This window comes from Megalobrama amblycephala, linkage group LG19 (genome assembly GCF_018812025.1).
Source record: "Megalobrama amblycephala isolate DHTTF-2021 linkage group LG19, ASM1881202v1, whole genome shotgun sequence".
Classification (NCBI taxonomy): Eukaryota; Metazoa; Chordata; class Actinopteri; order Cypriniformes; family Xenocyprididae; genus Megalobrama; species Megalobrama amblycephala.
The window spans coordinates 40,755,609-40,775,348 of record NC_063062.1 but is presented as its reverse complement, the minus strand read 5'-3'; the positions used below and the strand labels follow the sequence as shown (position 1 = coordinate 40,775,348).

At 42.3% G+C, this 19,740-nt stretch overlaps 1 protein-coding gene across 9 annotated transcripts; it reads right to left on the bottom strand.

Moving 5' to 3' along the window:
* Window positions 1-1,826: 1,826 nt before the first annotated feature.
* LOC125254009 (suppressor of tumorigenicity 7 protein homolog) lies at window positions 1,827-19,720 on the bottom strand. 9 transcript variants are annotated; one of them, XM_048168353.1, is made up of 17 exons: window positions 19,573-19,720; window positions 17,670-17,772; window positions 17,531-17,566; window positions 12,071-12,153; window positions 11,376-11,535; window positions 11,199-11,253; window positions 8,926-9,041; window positions 8,747-8,822; window positions 7,730-7,884; window positions 7,400-7,497; window positions 6,531-6,645; window positions 6,066-6,138; window positions 5,764-5,866; window positions 5,501-5,678; window positions 3,257-3,349; window positions 2,592-2,734; window positions 1,827-2,131 (listed from the first exon to the last, which is right to left on the bottom strand). In XM_048168353.1, the coding sequence occupies exons 3-17, from the start codon at window positions 17,550-17,552 to the stop codon at window positions 2,036-2,038; spliced, it is 1,566 nt and encodes a 521-aa protein (XP_048024310.1). In that variant the 5' UTR covers window positions 17,553-17,566; window positions 17,670-17,772; window positions 19,573-19,720; the 3' UTR covers window positions 1,827-2,035. The 9 variants fall into 9 exon arrangements, with proteins under 9 accessions (XP_048024310.1, XP_048024308.1, XP_048024311.1 ...); XM_048168351.1 differs by having other exon boundaries at window positions 17,531-17,772; XM_048168354.1 differs by having other exon boundaries at window positions 2,592-2,731; window positions 17,531-17,772.
* Window positions 19,721-19,740: the final 20 nt, after the last annotated feature.

Below are 19,740 nucleotides of genomic sequence, written 5' to 3'. Positions count from 1 at the left end.
TTCTCCTCCGACCTCCACACCATCTGAGAATGTCACAAACACCACAAAACCTCTTTCACAAGCACTTCACCAGCTCAAACTAACGACCTTACACAGTTTCTTTGATTTTTCACTTCTGCTCTATATGGAAGCTTGTTTCCGCCATGGAATAAAAATAAGAAGAGGCAATTGTGACTCTCTTCAATTTGGTTTGCGCACATGAAGAGTCTTTAGTGTTGAATGATTCTTACTGATGAATTATGACATTATGCTTCAGAATAAATGACTGAATGTGACTGCAGTGGTGAATGTGTGTGACCTGCGTCAGTCTCAACACTGATCACAGGGTTTGTGTTCTTTTGTGTTACACGTGCATTCTGGAGGGTTACGGCGTTTCTCTGGCAGTGAGGTTCTCCGAGCCTGATTACATGTGGAGAGAAGTGCTGATGAAAGAGTGCAAGAAAGAGGCTGAGACATCAGAGAAGAGAAGATGGAAACATCAGATCAGAGCAGTGCATGTGAAGATCCGCGAGCTGCGGTAGAGAACCGGTTCCTGCTGATCCGACATCTTATCAAAACACAATCTGTCAAAGTCACGAGCAGTTGCAGGGATAATGAGAGCAGGAGACAGTCGAGCTTCTGCTCATCAACATTCAACACACTGCAGATCTTCTGTAAGATGGATAGAGTTGTGTTCTGTGTCATGAACATTTCAGCAACAGACAGAATGATAATCGAAAAGTTCTGAATTTAACTGAAATATGGCATAAAACATTTGAAACCATCCCACGTGTTCAAGAGAACAAAATCTTCCTGGGAAACTGGCCTAAAATATCAGTAATGGAAAACTGGAAGTTGCTCTTTTTCCCTCCATCATAAATGAGTTGGTCTCAGAGCGTCAGACGAAACACAAACACTGTCATGTGATCTGTTTGGGAACACAATCGTGAGACGCTTCTGGAGGAATTAAACCAAATCATTCTGATGACTTTCAGGCGTTTCAGAACCACCAAACCAACATTTGAGATGCTGCGATGGGATTGGTCCGCTGGTTAATCCAGTTATTCAATCACAGCCTTGAGTCACATGAGGTTTTGAGGGATTTAAATAGAAAATTATCCACTTCAACTGAGTTATGCATGCACATTTTTTAGAATTTATGTGTTTCCATTCAGTGTTTTTTATGCCATATTCCAAAATTCACACTACACATTTCACTCGCTCAACAGAAAGCCAAACCGTTTAAAACATCTCGCAGGCCACAGATTCAAAATGTTTGATTTCACCACTTCACAACAAATATATATTCTGTAAAAGCGATCACAGGCATCGTTTATGGCATGTTTAACATCCTTCACCCATTGTCAGATGATCGACTACACGATTCTTCCTCTAGATCCTGGCTGGTCTAAGAATAATACAATATAAAATAACACAAACAATCATGAACTTTCAGGTCAAAGTCAGAAATCTGCTTCATCTGGTGCTGCTTTGAATGTAGAACAAACGTCAGCACTGAACTGCATTGTGGGTGTTATTCAATAAACTGTTCTGATTGGCTAGAACAGTCAGAGAGTAAACATGACACCATCACTACTGGTGTCAAAATCCACAAATGTGTCACATGATGCACAAATGTACAGAAAAACATCCACAAATAAACATGTTTGTCTCTACAAATGTGGCTTTTGTGTTTATGTGCAAAAGAAGCCCACGCCTGCCAATCAATCAATCAATCAATCAATCAATCAATCAATCAAATTCTGCTCTTTTCAGACAAACCTGAGAACAGAAAGTCGCAGCGGAGGAGAATTTTCTCTTATGGACTTCAAAAACGGAGACGTCTGTTTTGCAGCAGTACAGAAATTGTTTTATTTTTTTCTTTTATATACGGATGGCCTTTAAAAGTTTTAGACAGAAAAGTTTTACATGAGATTAAGGGGGAAATTAATTCCTTTTGCCTTTGATGTTGTTTGAGTTTCTCTTGTGTTCTGGCTATCGGGCACTTCTGAAGAATTGGCACCTCAGTCAATATGAACTGATATATGTCCGTGGATCAGATCCGTGTGAGCTGGTGCCACAGACTCGAGGGAAGGATGCTCTCCACCTTCTCCATGATGAAGTTCAGCGGGGCGAACAGGGTGCTCAGGAACTGAGAGAGAGGAGCGGACAGAAACAAGTCAGGGATCAGAAGAAAATCTCCGTCAAACTGCTCCCGAAATTAAACCACATTCAGTAATATCATGAAAACATTCACAAAACAAAACGATATCCGATTATTCAGAATGACATCCGCAGATGCCCACAGTTTGGCGGTACACTGAATCTTCTTCCGCTGTCGAATGCTTAAGCTACAGTACAGACTGGAATCTGCAAATATTATAATGCATGTCAACTTTGGTTATAATTATTTATCAAAACATCTAATGCATTACAATGTACATCATGAATACCTTTATGATGAATTACACAAAGTGTTGTCAAAATATCTCCATTTGTGTTTTGAAGATGAACAAAACTCTTATGAAGGACATGAGGGAGAGTGAATGATTTTTGGGTGAACTCTCTCTTTAGACCCTGTTAATGGCGGTGTGTTTGTGTGTGACACTCACGGCTTTAGCGAACACTCCCATGAGCTCTGGGAACTGATGCGTGAGCAGCGCCAGCATCGCTGTGAAGGAGCAGAGACCCGCCGTGAACAGGATGAAGAACGGCAGCTCTTTCTTGGGATACACTGACACCTCGTGGAACACTGCTTACACACACACACACACACACACACACACACACACACACACACACACACACACACACACACACACGGTTAACTGCTTCTGCAACATCAGTCAATAATCACATGACTTTAACTACACAGATGCAACAACTAGATGAGTTAAAGCATGCGTACGAGTCGACGTTCTCTTGATTTGTGATGATGGGTGAAAGTGATGAAATGTAAAAAGAAATTCATCAAATGACAATCATTCACAGTAATCATGATCATTTTTGAGTAAAATAATTCTGAGTATCAGTTTAATCATTTTGCAGCATGACTAAATATGACTTAAGTTTTCATTGACTAAAAAAAAAACAGGATAGTTTGTCTAAATATGACAAAAACTAAAAAGCACATGTGACACAGGACTAAGAGTGAATCAGAAAGTATCTGACGGAACGAGTGTGTGTCGGTGATCACACCAGAACTGGGTTAAAGTGAACCGCTGTCAGAACAGAACAACATCCGTCGGCTGAATCGACAGGCAGGAAAATCTCTTACTGGGTAGCAGCTCTCTGTCGGCCGTCTCTGTGCAGACCGGATATGGATAAAACAGGTGTCCTTTCTCCAGAGGATACGGGATCATTCTGAAAGCTGAAGCATCAGTCCATCAGAAACTACTCAGACTCTCACAGTCACAAATATAATGCGTTTCTAACAGATCAATACAGTTATTCTGAACATCTTCATTTGAACACTTCAACACGAGTTTTATATTGGAAAAATAAAAATAAAACAGGAATGATTCTGTCTTTCATGACTCTAATGTCACGTTCACGTCTTGCTCACAAGAGCTATATATGAAACCATTCTGAGATGCAAATGCTTTGGTCGTAACAAAGGCAGCTCGCAGTAACCACACCGGCACAAACGTGTGCGTTTTAGAGTGGACCTGGTCATGTGACAGTGACACACATCAGCACACATTAATCAGGCTTTACTGAGTTTCAAACAAGGGTTTCCTCCATTCTGTCACCTGATGGAGTTTGTGTTCCCGCCACCGTCACCTCTGACCTGATCAGCTGACACTCAACTAAACTACCGTATCGTTCCGAATACAAGATGACTCTGATTATAAGACGACCCCCTTTTTAAAGATGTACCAAATCTTGTATTTTATAAAGAAAATGCTTTTATTTGAAAATAATTGCATATTTTTCACACTTTATTTTTGTATTGAAAGTATGGTAAACACTGTCAAAATTTACCAACGATCACATTTAAAAATAAACACTTTTTGACATCCCATAAAAATAACCTGTAGCTCATCTGAATTATAGGCCTGTAACAATTAGGATATACGTCTCATAGTGAAAATCATGTAGACTACCAACATTTCATTAAAGGTGCCGTAGAACGTCTTTTTAAAAGATGTAATATAAGTCTAAGGTGTCCCCTCAATGCGTCAGCTCAAAATATGCCATAGATTTTTTTTTATTCATTTTTTTAATTGCCTATTTTGGAGCATCATTAACTATGCGCAGATTCAGCGCGCCGCCCCTTTAAATTCTCGTGCTCCCGCCCCCGGAGCTCGCGCTTGCCTTAAACAGTTCATAAACAAAGTTCACACAGCTAATATAACCCTCAAATGGATCTTTACAAAGCGTTCGTCGTGCAGCATGTCTAATCGCATAAGTATAGTATTTATTTGGATGTTTACATTTGATTCTGAATGAGTTTGATAGTGCTCCGTGGCTAAAGCTAACATTACACACTGTTGGAGAGATTTATAAAGAATGAAGTTGTGTTTATGAATTATACAGACTGCAAGTGTTTAAAAATGAAAATAGCGACGGCTCTTGTCTCCGTGAATACAGTAATAAACGATGGTAACTTTAACCACATTTAACAGTACATTAGCAACATGCTAACGAAACATTTAGAAAGACAATTTACAAATATCACTAAAAATATCATGATATCATGGATCATGTCAGTTATTATTGCTCCATCTGCCATTTTTCGCTATTGTTCTTGCTTGCTTACCTAGTCTGATGATTCAGCTGTGCACAGATCCAGACGTTAATACTGGCTGCCCTTGTGTAATGCCTTGAACATGGGCTGGCATATGCAAATATTGGGGGCGTACATATTAATGATCCCGACTGTTACGTAACAGTCAGTGTCATGTTGAGATTCGCCTGTTCTTCAGAGGTCTTTTAAACAAATGAGATTTATATAAGAAGACTCACTGTATGTCATTTCCATGTACTGAACTCTTGTTATTTAACTATGCCGAGGTAAATTCAATTTTTAATTCTAGGGCACCTTTAACTGTAGAAGTGAAATCTGGGAACCGTGTTACATTTTAAAGTCACGTACGGGGGAAGTTTTTTCCCGTCGGCGAGGCACGCAAACATGAATCACTCTTAGACGGTACGCATTTCTCTGACTGTTAGTGTTTTTAAGAAGGTGTTTTTGCGCTCGTGATCTTTTAACGTTACACTCTGACCCGCTCGTTTTAAGCGTATTTGGAGCCACCTACTGTTGCGGGTGTGGTATTGACATGTAAATGTCTAGACCCTGAATATAAGTCAAACCTGTTTTTTCAGATGTATTTCTAAGAAAAAAACATTTTCTTATATTCGGAACAATACGGTAATAACTAATGATCTTTAGAAAGGAAATGAATCAATTCTGAACTTAAGCTAGAGCTGCTGTACAGCCTGACCAAAACTATGGTTGTAAAGCTGCTTTGAAGAAATCTGCTCTGTAAAAGCGCTGTATAAATAAAGGTGACTTCACTTGACGTGTGCTCGTGGCGTGACTCACTTCCCTCCCAGGTGCAGTGCAGCAGGTTGAGCGCGCCCTCCACTCGCTTCCAGTGCTGCAGGTGGAAGAAGGTGTATGCGATGGCTTCGCTGTCGCCGCGCTTCAGGATGTGCTCCGGTGGCAGGATCAGACTCTTCATCTCTAAGAGGTACTGCAGAGAGACACGGTCAGAGTCACACACACACACACACACACACGACAGACCTGCTGAGTGACAGTGACGGTGCGCGGCTCACTTTCGGTACGTGCGGGTTGAACTCCACTGCTCTGTGTATGGCTTCGACTGCGTTCATTTCTGCTGTGCTCAGACCTCGCCGTGACGCCGCCTCTGGTGAAAACCTGCACAAACCCGTCAGAAACATGACAGAAAAACAAAACAGTTCTGACTTCTGACCTGTGACGCCACCTGAATTTCACATTAATGCATCTGCTGCATTCATGAGGCCATAAAACCTTATATTATGTAGCATGCCTGTTTTTTTTTGCAATTAAAAACGTTTTCAAGCCAGGTATGAATAAATAACAGTGCAGAACTCACTTATCGGACACGGCTCTGGCCTTCAGAAGCGCCGCTGTGTAGCAGATGGTGGCAGACTTTGGCAAACTGATGTCTGTGGAAGAGAACAATGATGTGATGATTGAGAAGCACATCATTATCCATAAGAGACTCAAAATATACAGCAAAACAGCCTGATGATGTGTGAATATCGTGGCCTCAGAGACGCTTCTTCAGCTCAAACAGGGTGGAAAAGGGCCGACCACCGACAGTTCACATAAAAGCATAAAATTACAATTTAATGTGAGTCGAACTTTGAATGTGCATCAAAATTGAACATGGAAAACAATGGAAATTTCAGAAGTTTAACTCTATTTCCCCTCAAAGATAGCAGCGTCTCTCCTCTCAGGGCTTCACGTTTCCTCCCAATATTCCCAAGCAGTTGGCACTGTTATATCATCTGCAAGAGAAAGACTTGTGTAACGGTGTGTGTGTGTGTGTTCGTACCGTCGTATTTGGCGAGCACGGCCTGCACGTCTGCGTAGTTCTGCAGCTCCAGAAGAGACTCCAGCAGGTTCTCATGAATATTGAACATGCTGAGCAGAGGAAACTCCTTCATTAACTGCAGGAAACACAGGAACAGCTCACGTTCTCAAGCACTGCTGACTAATATATACTGTATATATGTGTGTGTGTGTGTGTGTGTGTGTGTGTGTGGTTTAATTGACAGCGGGCAATCATTGCTGCACCTCAACTGTGCATTATTTTCAGTAATTCAACCGCCCATCTTTAATCTGATTGGTCGAGAGCGATGCTGATCTACACAACAACAGCATGTGTTTGTGCTTAAATCTAGAAATATACAGTACTGTGCAAAAGTCTTAGACACGTCAGTATTTTCACCCCCCCAAAAAAGGTTTTAAGCCAGTTATTTATATCTTTTAAGCTGTAGTGTGTCAAAAGGAAATATCTGTTCACATTTCCAAACATTCATTTTGCCATTAATTGTAATAATCCAGTGAGATTTTTGAATACACAAGGAGTCTGACAACAGCCGGTGCTCCACACGGAGATCTGATCTCACCATCATCAAATCCGTCTGTGATTACATGAAGAAACTGAGACAAACTAAATCCAGGAGAACTGGATTTAACAATATTTCCTATTGACACACTACAGCAAAAGATATAAATAACTGGCTTAAAACCTTTTTTGGGGGGTGAAAATACTGACGTGCCCAAGACTTTTGCACAGTTCTGTATATATATTGAGATCACTCACTGAATATCTTTTTCAGTTTGCTGATTATTGAAAATGACGGTTCATGTCACCTGTGTGGATCAGAGAGTGTGTGTCAAGAGTCAAAGGTCACTCACGTCTCGCATCATCTTGACGGCTTCTCGCGTGCGGCCGAGCTTTCTGGAGCACATGGCGAGTCTTCTCTTGATGTAAACTAATACGTTTGTGTCCCTTCCTACACACACACACACACACACACACACACACACACACACACACACACACACACACACGTTTACACAACTTACAGAGGGATTTCATTCATCTACTTCTCCTAGAACAGATGTTTACTGACACGTTACGCCACACGTCACTTAAGAACGTGAATTAATATGGAGTCAATTCATGCCAAAACAGGTTTCTGCAACAGTAAACTGAAGTATTGAGCAGAAGGGTAATGCACTCACTGTGCTGTGCTTCATACTGTGAGCCGTGGTGCTGCAGCTGCTGACTGCGCCGGTAGCAGCTCTCCCCGACCTTCAGCGCCTGTTTGAAGAGCTTCTCCGCCTCCACTATAGTCGTGGCCTCTTCCTCAGCCAGAAGAATATAAGCTGTCGCACAACTACAACAAACACACTCCTGACCATTAAACACAAACCCAGTCCCTCCATCACGACACAGAAGAGTTCAGATCAGGGTTTGTTGATCAGGAATTCACTGATTAAATCTTTCATCTGCCCTTCATTCTGTCTGCCACAATGGATTCGCCACTGTATCTAAACATCTAAACAACTTCCTTTATGAGGGACAACAGAGAACGCTCTAAACGGAGATTGTTTGTATTACACCGTGTCCTAACCAGACGTGACGTGCGACAAAAAGCATCTTTTCCATGTTAATCAGAGTTTTGTGATTCTGTTTTAGAAACTGTTTCTATTTCTGCGACGTTGATCGTGGCTGAACAACAATGACCTCTGGTACTGATCATATGCTTCATTTAATGTTAAAAGCGTCTAGTGACCTTTACAGCCGTACTGAAAGAGGAAAGAGACGATGAATAATTCACCTCAGATCTTGAAAATAAATAAAAGGAAATATTCAAACTGTGAACAAACCTGTGTATTCTATGACAATGATCGTTTGATTCAGGCAGTATGTACTTTTAATAATGTTAAAATATTTATGAATTTGATTGTGTATTTATCCATTTGGTTGTGACTGCAGTGCGTTTGCAGAGACTCCGCCCACACGCTCTTCTGATTGGCTGTGATTTGTGATTGATGTGTCGCGTCTGGTGTGGACAGACAAACCGCCTGTCGCTGGAATCTGCTCGTGTCGCGTCTGGTTAGGAGCACAGATTAAATGTGCTGGGAATATGTTACAGCACGCATGTCTCAAGCTACAGAAGATATCTGAAGGAGTAATACGGGTAAATCTATCTCAGCTAGTGTTCAGGAGTGTGAGTACAGCAGAGAAACACTCACTCCTCCAGATCCAGAGCTTCATGAGCGGCTGTGATCCGAGCCTGAGGATTCCTCTCTCTCCAGGCCTTCTGCATGACTGTCAACACACACACACACACACACACACACACACACACTTATGCAAAGGTCTTCCAGATACTGACAGTGTTGAATCAGTGCAGGAAATGATGCGCTCTTACTGGCGTCTGCAGGCCGCAGGTGATCAGAATCACACGTGAAGAACGTCTGATGATCCTGTGCTGACAGATTCATGTCATAGTATGTGAGCGGCTCTCGACCCGTCACCCACGTGTATCTGCGTAACACATTCACATCAGCGTCTCAGAGCGGCTCGGTTCATCTCTGCATCTCAGTTTAATCACTTATAACATGCATTTGAAAACTATCTTACCAAAGGTGTAATGAGTAGCGCTTATAAACCAGCTGTTCAACAGAAGAGCACCTATTATGCAAAATTCACTTTTGCATGGTGTTTGGATATAAATGTGTGTTGGCAGTGTGTGTACACAACCGCCCTATAATGATAAAAATCCAGCCACTCCTTTTTTTATCCTCATAAATCATAAGCAGTGTCTCAGAACAAGCCCTGGCAGTGTGACATCACTTTAGACACAGGCCCCGCCCACGAGTGTTGACAGACACTGCCGTTTAACATAGAACCGCCCTGAGCGAGTTCACAGCGAGTTGTACACAGTCCGCCATTGCTGCACTGATGAACGTCTCAAGCGTTTTAGGTGTTCTGTAGCTGGATGGATTAATCCACAGAGCTCTCTCCATTTACTCCCGAAATCTGAGCCGCTGAAGACGAGGCGGATTCATTTTGTTTTCGAAGAAAATGCTCCCTCAGTTCTGCCGAAATTCGTTTATGTCTGCGCGAATCATTTCACACCGGACTGCTTAGTGAATGAATGTCAATACAAAGAGACAATACAAAACAGAGACTGTGCTAAAAAGTTGTTACTCAAGAATAGATCAGTAAAACCTGTTGGTGATCCAGCTTACAGTCTCCAGAGCGATACTGGATACGGCAGTAATGAAGGTGAGAGCACTTTATTACAGTTCATCGGAGTTGATTTACGGATATAAAGTTTATTAAGCACCACCTGAAAGGCATAAGGTCTGTATATATTCGTTTACTGTTAGTTGTAACGAGTCTTTCTGTGTACTTCACTGTGTATCTTGATGATAATGCAAGAGAGAGAGAGAGTTTATGGATAATATTTTAATGCACACTTGCACTGTGTTTTATTAACGTCTTACAGTGATTTCCTAGAGTGAAAACGGACGCTTCATCTTTTGTGTGAAGTACAATAAACGTTATAAAACTCATTGGTAAAGTCGAACGGGGTCTGGTAACAGGCTTGTACTAATATAGTGGAAGACGACAATATAACTTATAGCTGTAATTGAACTAAACTATACCTGTTGTATCTCCATGCAGCGTATATTCACAGTTTCTGACATTATAGCGCGTCCTGACTGAATCCTGACACCGGAGAAACAGCTCTTGAAGCTCCGCCCTCTCAGGCCGAGAGCAGCAGCTCATTTGCATTTAAAGGGCACTCACTGAAATGGCACTTTTTTGCTTAACCCCAAAAATTGGCAATTTTAACATGCTATAATCAAGTATCTGTGTATTTTGTGCTAAAACTTCACATACACACTCTGGGGACACCAGAGACTTATTTTACATCTTGTTAAATGGGGCATAATAGGTCACCTCTAAAGGATCATTCACCGGAAAAACAAACATTCTGTCATCAAACCCATGAGACACGATCGCTTTATATGAACAGGTTTATATTAGGCTTCTATTCACATATAAACATTGATCAGGGAACATAAACAGAAGCTCAAACGTGCCATGTGACTCGTGAGAATGAACCTCATTGGTTCTCATGCTTGAGCTTCTGTTTGCCATTTTTTCTCTTTATGAACGTTTTGAAGCGTCAGTGTTTTGGATGAATAGACAGAAATCTCTCAGATTTCATTAAAAATATCTTCATTTGTGTTCCAAAGATGAACAAAAGTCACATGGGTTTGGAACGACATGAATGTGACAGAATGAGTGAACTATCCCTTTAAGAGCTTCAAGCAGGTTTCTGACAAAATAAAAGCTTTAATGTTTGAAAATGAGGAAATTAAGACGGCCATTATTATTTACGGTAAAATGAAACGATTATTATTATTATTTTTCTTGAATACTCAATTTTAGATTTTACAGTGAAATATTACAATAGTAATATGTCTAATTTTGTTTAATATTTTTTATTTAATAATAATAATAAAAATAATAATCTATATATATGTTATTTATATAGTTGTCAAATTGATATATAATCAAAGTTTTTGGCCAGTTTTTGCCTGACTTACTAGACAGTTAATGATAGTTTGGCTTGTTTTGGCATCAGATGAAGCACTTCAACACAGAGAATGTTTGACGGTCACTCACCGGTTATATTCAGCTCCTCTGAACAGATTGAGGGGATTTCTCCACACCTTACATTCTACACACACACACACACGAAAACATTATTAAATCAACACAAGCTCAAACTGCCTAGTAACTGTGTGCTAATGACTTCACTAGGCTTCGGTTGGTGCCGTACGGTGTGAGCGGAGGTCTGACCTGACACACTCTGCCGGCTGGAGTCGGCGTCTCCGTTGCTGGCGCTGGTGTTGCTGGGAGAACTGTTATCAACTCCACCTAACAGAGGACGCAGATGACTGACAGACACCTGCTCGATGAACGACGTCCCATACTTCCGGAAATACCACCACTCGAAGATCTACAACACGCAAACATTATATTATAGACACACACACACATCAAGAACATGTTCAACTGCTCAATAAATCATTAAATCATTACAACTGGATAAATATAACTTAGTAAAACCCACAGAGCTGCTTTACTGAAGCTGTTTGACAGAATCAGTGTGGTTATTCAACTGAGGAATTAATACAATAAAATGATAAATACAATAAATAAAATAGAGAAAAAAATAGAAAAATACAGCAGTTTAAAATTATATAAGATGTTTTATATTTTCATATGCTAAAAAACATTTCTGGTAAGATCTTTTTAAACACATCCTTAGGAGAGTTTACTAAATAAAAACATCATCTACTTGCATTAAAAGCAGGACAATAAAATATGATTTGTTTAATAGAAAGGGGATCTTGCAGAACATACATAAAGATGGACCTTCGTCCTTCAGCAGAAATGCATCTTGAATGTCCTAAACTTGATCAAATCTTGGGAATTACCGAGGATTTCAGGGTGGGTTTCATGTCATTTGTATCATGTACAGCGTAACTCACCAGTATGAGTCCTGAAATGAGGGATGAGGTGCCCGTCAACGCCACGTAGAACTTGGGGGTCAAAGTGTTGAGGAACATGCTCACTGCAGACACAACAGAGACCAATCAGAGCGTCTCACTGATCCCACACGTCACACACACAGAGAAACGACCCAACAGACACGAGAACAAACGAGAAACAATCCTCATGCTGACCTATCTTATTCATTCACGTATGAAGCGCTGACAGCACATGACGCGTCGTACCCGTTTTACGTGTATATTTACTCATTTACCGCCCCGGTCGCTCTCCGAGAGTAAAACGCTCATGATGTTTCTCTGAACACGACCTGCACATTCATCTGATACTGGTCCATCATCTCACACTCGTGCTGAGCTCATTCACACCTCATGAACCACACATGACATCACTTCCTGTTTTTCTGTCCATACAGCTGAATCAATGAACACCACTGACTCTCACTGTACACAAAAGTCATGCAAGTCATGTGGGTTTGGAAAGGCATGATGATGGAACCTTTATTTTTGGGTGAACTTCCTTGTTAACTGGTGAACGCTGACTCGAGACGTGACGGGCGTTCGGCCTGAGAGGAGCGACACACTCCATTAACAGCCAAACACACGGCGGCCGTCCGACAGCAGCTGCGCCCATTCATTCAGCTGGAGAGACTCTCCAACACACAAGATCCATTCATCACACACTGAAACTACAGGCCACACACACACACACACACACACACACACACACACACACACACACACACACACACACACACACACACACACACACACACACACACACACACACACACACACACACACACACACACACACACACTCACTCACTCACTCACTCACTCACTCACTCACTCACTCACTCACTCACTCACTCACTCACTCACTCACTCACTCACTCACTCACTCACTCACTCACTCACTCACTCACTCACTCACTCACTCACTCACTCACTCACTCACTCACTCACTCACTCACTCACTCACTCACTCACTCACTCACTCACTCACTCACTCACTCACTCACTCACTCACTCACTCACTCACTCACTCACTCACTCACTCACTCACTCACTCACTCACTCACTCACTCACTCACTCACTCACTCACTCACTCACTCACTCACTCACTCACTCACTCACTCACTCACTCACTCACTCACTCACTCACTCACTCACTCACTCACTCACTCACTCACTCACTCACTCACTCACTCACTCACTCACTCACTCACTCACTCACTCACTCACTCACTCACTCACTCACTCACTCACTCACTCACTCACTCACTCACTCACTCACTCACTCACTCACTCACTCACTCACTCACTCACTCACTCACTCACTCACTCACTCACTCACTCACTCACTCACTCACTCACTCACTCACTCACTCACTCACTCACTCACTCACTCACTCACTCACTCACTCACTCACTCACTCACTCACTCACTCACTCACTCACTCACTCACTCACTCACTCACTCACTCACTCACTCACTCACTCACTCACTCACTCACTCACTCACTCACTCACTCACTCACTCACTCACTCACTCACTCACTCACTCACTCACTCACTCACTCACTCACTCACTCACTCACTCACTCACTCACTCACTCACTCACTCACTCACTCACTCACTCACTCACTCACTCACTCACTCACTCACTCACTCACTCACTCACTCACTCACTCACTCACTCACTCACTCACTCACTCACTCACTCACTCACTCACTCACTCACTCACTCACTCACTCACTCACTCACTCACTCACTCACTCACTCACTCACTCACTCACTCACTCACTCACTCACTCACTCACTCACTCACTCACTCACTCACTCACTCACTCACTCACTCACTCACTCACTCACTCACTCACTCACTCACTCACTCACTCACTCACTCACTCACTCACTCACTCACTCACTCACTCACTCACTCACTCACTCACTCACTCACTCACTCACTCACTCACTCACTCACTCACTCACTCACTCACTCACTCACTCACTCACTCACTCACTCACTCACTCACTCACTCACTCACTCACTCACTCACTCACTCACTCACTCACTCACTCACTCACTCACTCACTCACTCACTCACTCACTCACTCACTCACTCACTCACTCACTCACTCACTCACTCACTCACTCACTCACTCACTCACTCACTCACTCACTCACTCACTCACTCACTCACTCACTCACTCACTCACTCACTCACTCACTCACTCACTCACTCACTCACTCACTCACTCACTCACTCACTCACTCACTCACTCACTCACTCACTCACTCACTCACTCACTCACTCACTCACTCACTCACTCACTCACTCACTCACTCACTCACTCACTCACTCACTCACTCACTCACTCACTCACTCACTCACTCACTCACTCACTCACTCACTCACTCACTCACTCACTCACTCACTCACTCACTCACTCACTCACTCACTCACTCACTCACTCACTCACTCACTCACTCACTCACTCACTCACTCACTCACTCACTCACTCACTCACTCACTCACTCACTCACTCACTCACTCACTCACTCACTCACTCACTCACTCACTCACTCACTCACTCACTCACTCACTCACTCACTCACTCACTCACTCACTCACTCACTCACTCACTCACTCACTCACTCACTCACTCACTCACTCACTCACTCACTCACTCACTCACTCACTCACTCACTCACTCACTCACTCACTCACTCACTCACTCACTCACTCACTCACTCACTCACTCACTCACTCACTCACTCACTCACTCACTCACTCACTCACTCACTCACTCACTCACTCACTCACTCACTCACTCACTCACTCACTCACTCACTCACTCACTCACTCACTCACTCACTCACTCACTCACTCACTCACTCACTCACTCACTCACTCACTCACTCACTCACTCACTCACTCACTCACTCACTCACTCACTCACTCACTCACTCACTCACTCACTCACTCACTCACTCACTCACTCACTCACTCACTCACTCACTCACTCACTCACTCACTCACTCACTCACTCACTCACTCACTCACTCACTCACTCACTCACTCACTCACTCACTCACTCACTCACTCACTCACTCACTCACTCACTCACTCACTCACTCACTCACTCACTCACTCACTCACTCACTCACTCACTCACTCACTCACTCACTCACTCACTCACTCACTCACTCACTCACTCACTCACTCACTCACTCACTCACTCACTCACTCACTCACTCACTCACTCACTCACTCACTCACTCACTCACTCACTCACTCACTCACTCACTCACTCACTCACTCACTCACTCACTCACTCACTCACTCACTCACTCACTCACTCACTCACTCACTCACTCACTCACTCACTCACTCACTCACTCACTCACTCACTCACTCACTCACTCACTCACTCACTCACTCACTCACTCACTCACTCACTCACTCACTCACTCACTCACTCACTCACTCACTCACTCACTCACTCACTCACTCACTCACTCACTCACTCACTCACTCACTCACTCACTCACTCACTCACTCACTCACTCACTCACTCACTCACTCACTCACTCACTCACTCACTCACTCACTCACTCACTCACTCACTCACTCACTCACTCACTCACTCACTCACTCACTCACTCACTCACTCACTCACTCACTCACTCACTCACACACACACACACACACACACACACACACACACACACACACACACACACACACACACACACACACACACATTTTTACTTTCTCAAAAAAACTCATTCTGTATGATTTATAAGCCTTTTGAAAAGTGGGGACATGGAGTAATGTCCTCATAAGTCACCTCTTTTTGTAATACCTATGTCATTATACACATGTGTGTCCTGATATGTCACAAACACACACACCAGTGAATGCTGGGAAATGAGCTGCAGAGGCCAATCAAACTACTCACATCACAATCTCATGAAGCCGTTTTGAAACTGTGTGTGTGTGTGTGTGTGTGTGTGTGTGTGTGTGTGTGTGTGTGTGTATGTGTGTGTGTGTGTGTGTGTGTGTGTATGTGTGTGTGTGTGTGTGTGTGTGTAATGCTCTTTTCAATACCGTTCAAAAGTCTGGGGTTAGTAAGATTTACTTCTTAAATAAAATTAAGACTTTTATTCATCAAGGATGCATTAAATTGATCAAAAGTGTCAGTAAAAACATTTATAATGTTACAAAAGATTCTATTTCAAATAAATGTTGTTCTTTTGAACTTTCTATTCACAGTATCACAGTTTCCACAAAAATATGTGTTAAAATATGTGAAAAATAACTGTTTTCAACATTGATAATAATCATGAATGTTTCTTGATCATCAAATCATCATATCAGAATGATTTCTGAAGGATCATGTGACACTGAAGACTGGAGTAATGATGCTGAAAATTCAGCTTTGATCACAGGAATAAATTACACTTTACTATATATTCACATAGAAAACAGCTGATTTACACTGGAATAATATTTCACTGTTTTTACTGTATTTTTGATCAAATGAACACAGCATTAGTGAGCAGAAGATCTTTCTGACCCCATGTAAAAGCCTCAGACACACTCCTGTAACAATATGGTCTAAAGCCTCACGGTAAATACATCTGAAAGCACGTGAATGTGATGTTGAACCAGAAGTGCTCTTATTGGATCACGTTCATGAAGCTCAATCACTCGTGTTCGTCCTCATGATGATTGACAGCTCAAACACGCTCGAGTCAGAAGTTTCTCAGTCTATCAGCGGCTCACAAACAGTGACTGTGAACATGAAAGATCATGAAAAGAGATCCATCCGATATCACATGATCCTAATTTACTACTGATAAAGAGCACATGACTCTGCAACTGCTCTGCTAATGGATCGATCCAACAATGATCCCAAAACACTGAACTCAAATAAGAGCTTCTCGGAATGATGAAGTGATCAGCATCAGCCTCACACACACACACACACACACACACACACACACACTTCTGATGTGATGAACAACACAAACACAGCGTTCAGAGCACAGGCCCACGAACCCTCACTGACTGAGCAACACGACGCTGTGCATCCGTGTGTTTATCTGACGCTTCGGCTCCGTAGCAACAAATATCATCAACACTGTCATAGGCAATCTAGAACGCTTCGGTCAGACACACACACACACACACACACACACACAGCAGAGAGCAAACACGCAGGTGTGCGACTCGAGCGCATCACTTTGTTTATGTAAGGTGAACAGAGTCTGGCCTTCAAATCACACACACACACACACACACACACACACACACACACACACACACACACACACAGACGAGGCAGAGCAAGCCACGAGCAGCTAATGTGCAGCACACAATGCATGCAGGATAAAGACAGCTGCGGTGGAGGATGGGCTACTTACATGAGGATTCGGTGCCAAACATGGCTGATCCAGGAGCTGTGATGGAGAAAGAGAGAGGGGAGACGGGAGGGGTGGGGGTGAGCGGACGGGCGGGCGGGCGGCTAAACAGCAGGGGTCATCAACGCACAATGCAACCAACCGCGCCAGATGCTGCGCTGCCGTCCTCACGCAGGCTCCTGCTGCATCGACGCCGCGGCCGACGGCTGGCTCTCCACCTCCGGCTGTCCGGCCGATCCCGAGCGCTGCGGACCAGAGCCACGGATCAGGTCAAGACAAAAGCCCAGCAAACACTGGATGACGTCACGAGCCGAGAGACACGGCCGACTGACAGACTGATGCTGATGATGGAGGAGGAACCGACCAATCACAGCGCGCACACACACACACACACACACACACACACACACACACACGCTCAGGAAGAGAGAACATGAATCAACACACTGAACCAGAGAGAGATGCAGAGACACGAGTGACGTCAGTCCAGCTGATCCATATGATTAAACAACAACAACAATAATAATGTTATTTTAGGAAAAGGGATTTAAAACAACAAAACATTATTTTAATGCAACCTTTAAAACTAGAACATTCTAAATCTCAATCTCGGCTCATGCTGATTTATTAATATACATTTGTTAATTCATACAACATAAAATGTTACGAATGTTTAAATCCATGCAGAAACTAACATTAACCAAAACTAATGAATGCTGTATTTTTAATCAATGACAATTAAGAGTGAGGATAAAGAAAATAAAGCACAAGCGTCTCGCTCTTATCTGCTCGAATTAATGACAAAAGCCAGAAAGTAACTTAAATCACGCACATAATTATTTTTACGATAGATTTTTCCATGAATTATTAATTCACAAATATTATTACATTTTAATGATCTGCTGTCTTAAAAGATTATTATTTCACACTCTTGATTCTATGATATAATTTATCATTTTTCCTCCATGACAGTTGCACCACATGACTTTAATTTGGAGCCAAACAAATGTTTTTCAAATATTAATAACAAGTGAAGCAGACTTTTTATTATTTACTTTTTACCTAAGAATTAGTATTAATAGATTATGGCAAAAACCAGGAACTTCATTATTTTTTCCTCGTCATGATCTCAGTTGACAGTTTTATCACCGTAACATTTTTCACTTTTTGCCCCCCAAAAATATTAAACTACTTCATTTTAAATGAGAAATTAAAAACATGCACACAAGAAAACATCACTTCAGGTCCTGCGTGAGCTCATATATTAATATTATTATTATTGTTAATGTAATTATAAATGTAATGTAATGATATTATTATTACCAACTTCCCCTATTTGAAGAGTCACTCAATGATTTTACATTTTCACTTTCTATATTTCTCAGATGTAAATTCACCCTCATGACCTTCTCTCTTCTGTAGATCACAAAAGAAGATATTCTGAGTTTTTGACGAAATTCAATGGTCACCATTCTTCGAAATATCTTTTTTTGTGTCCCACAGAACAAAGAAAGTCAAAACACAATGTTTATTTCGGGCGAACAATCCCTTTAGTTCAGCAGGCAATATGAACACCATTATATATTAGATCTAGTATCATTTCTGCTAAAATATGACTCATTTCACACATCATTTCTCATATATAGAGATGAGTGAACTATGTCAGACTGTACAGCGGTACAGTTTAAAGTACAATAGTTTAATAATAACGACAATAACTAACGTTATATTAATAAATGAGGTCTTTAGTGACACGTGTCGTGTTGTTTTTCAGGAACTTGATCTCCATATACTTCTCTGACTTACTAATGAACAGTTTGTAGAAGCACAGCAGGAGAAACACGCTTAATAATGTCCATAAACACTAGATTTATGGCAGATATTCATGTTTACACACTTCACAAGCACAGTTAGCATTGCTAAGACACAATAACACCTAAAGTTCATAAAGCCTGAAAGCAAAAACACGATCATAGCGATTATGAGCTGCAGTGGACTGTGTTTGGTCCATGTTTGTGTTCGCAGTCCATCATGTTTGATCTCACCTGCAGTCTGAAGATCGCTCGATCAACGTGGCACGACAGAAATCAGCAGCCGAAGAAAGAAAGACAGCAGACATGACACACAGCGAGACCACGCCCACTCGACCAGACCCCGCCCGCTTGAGATAAGCCCCGCCCACTGGTGTTCATTCCCTGTCCTCCTTTCTGTAG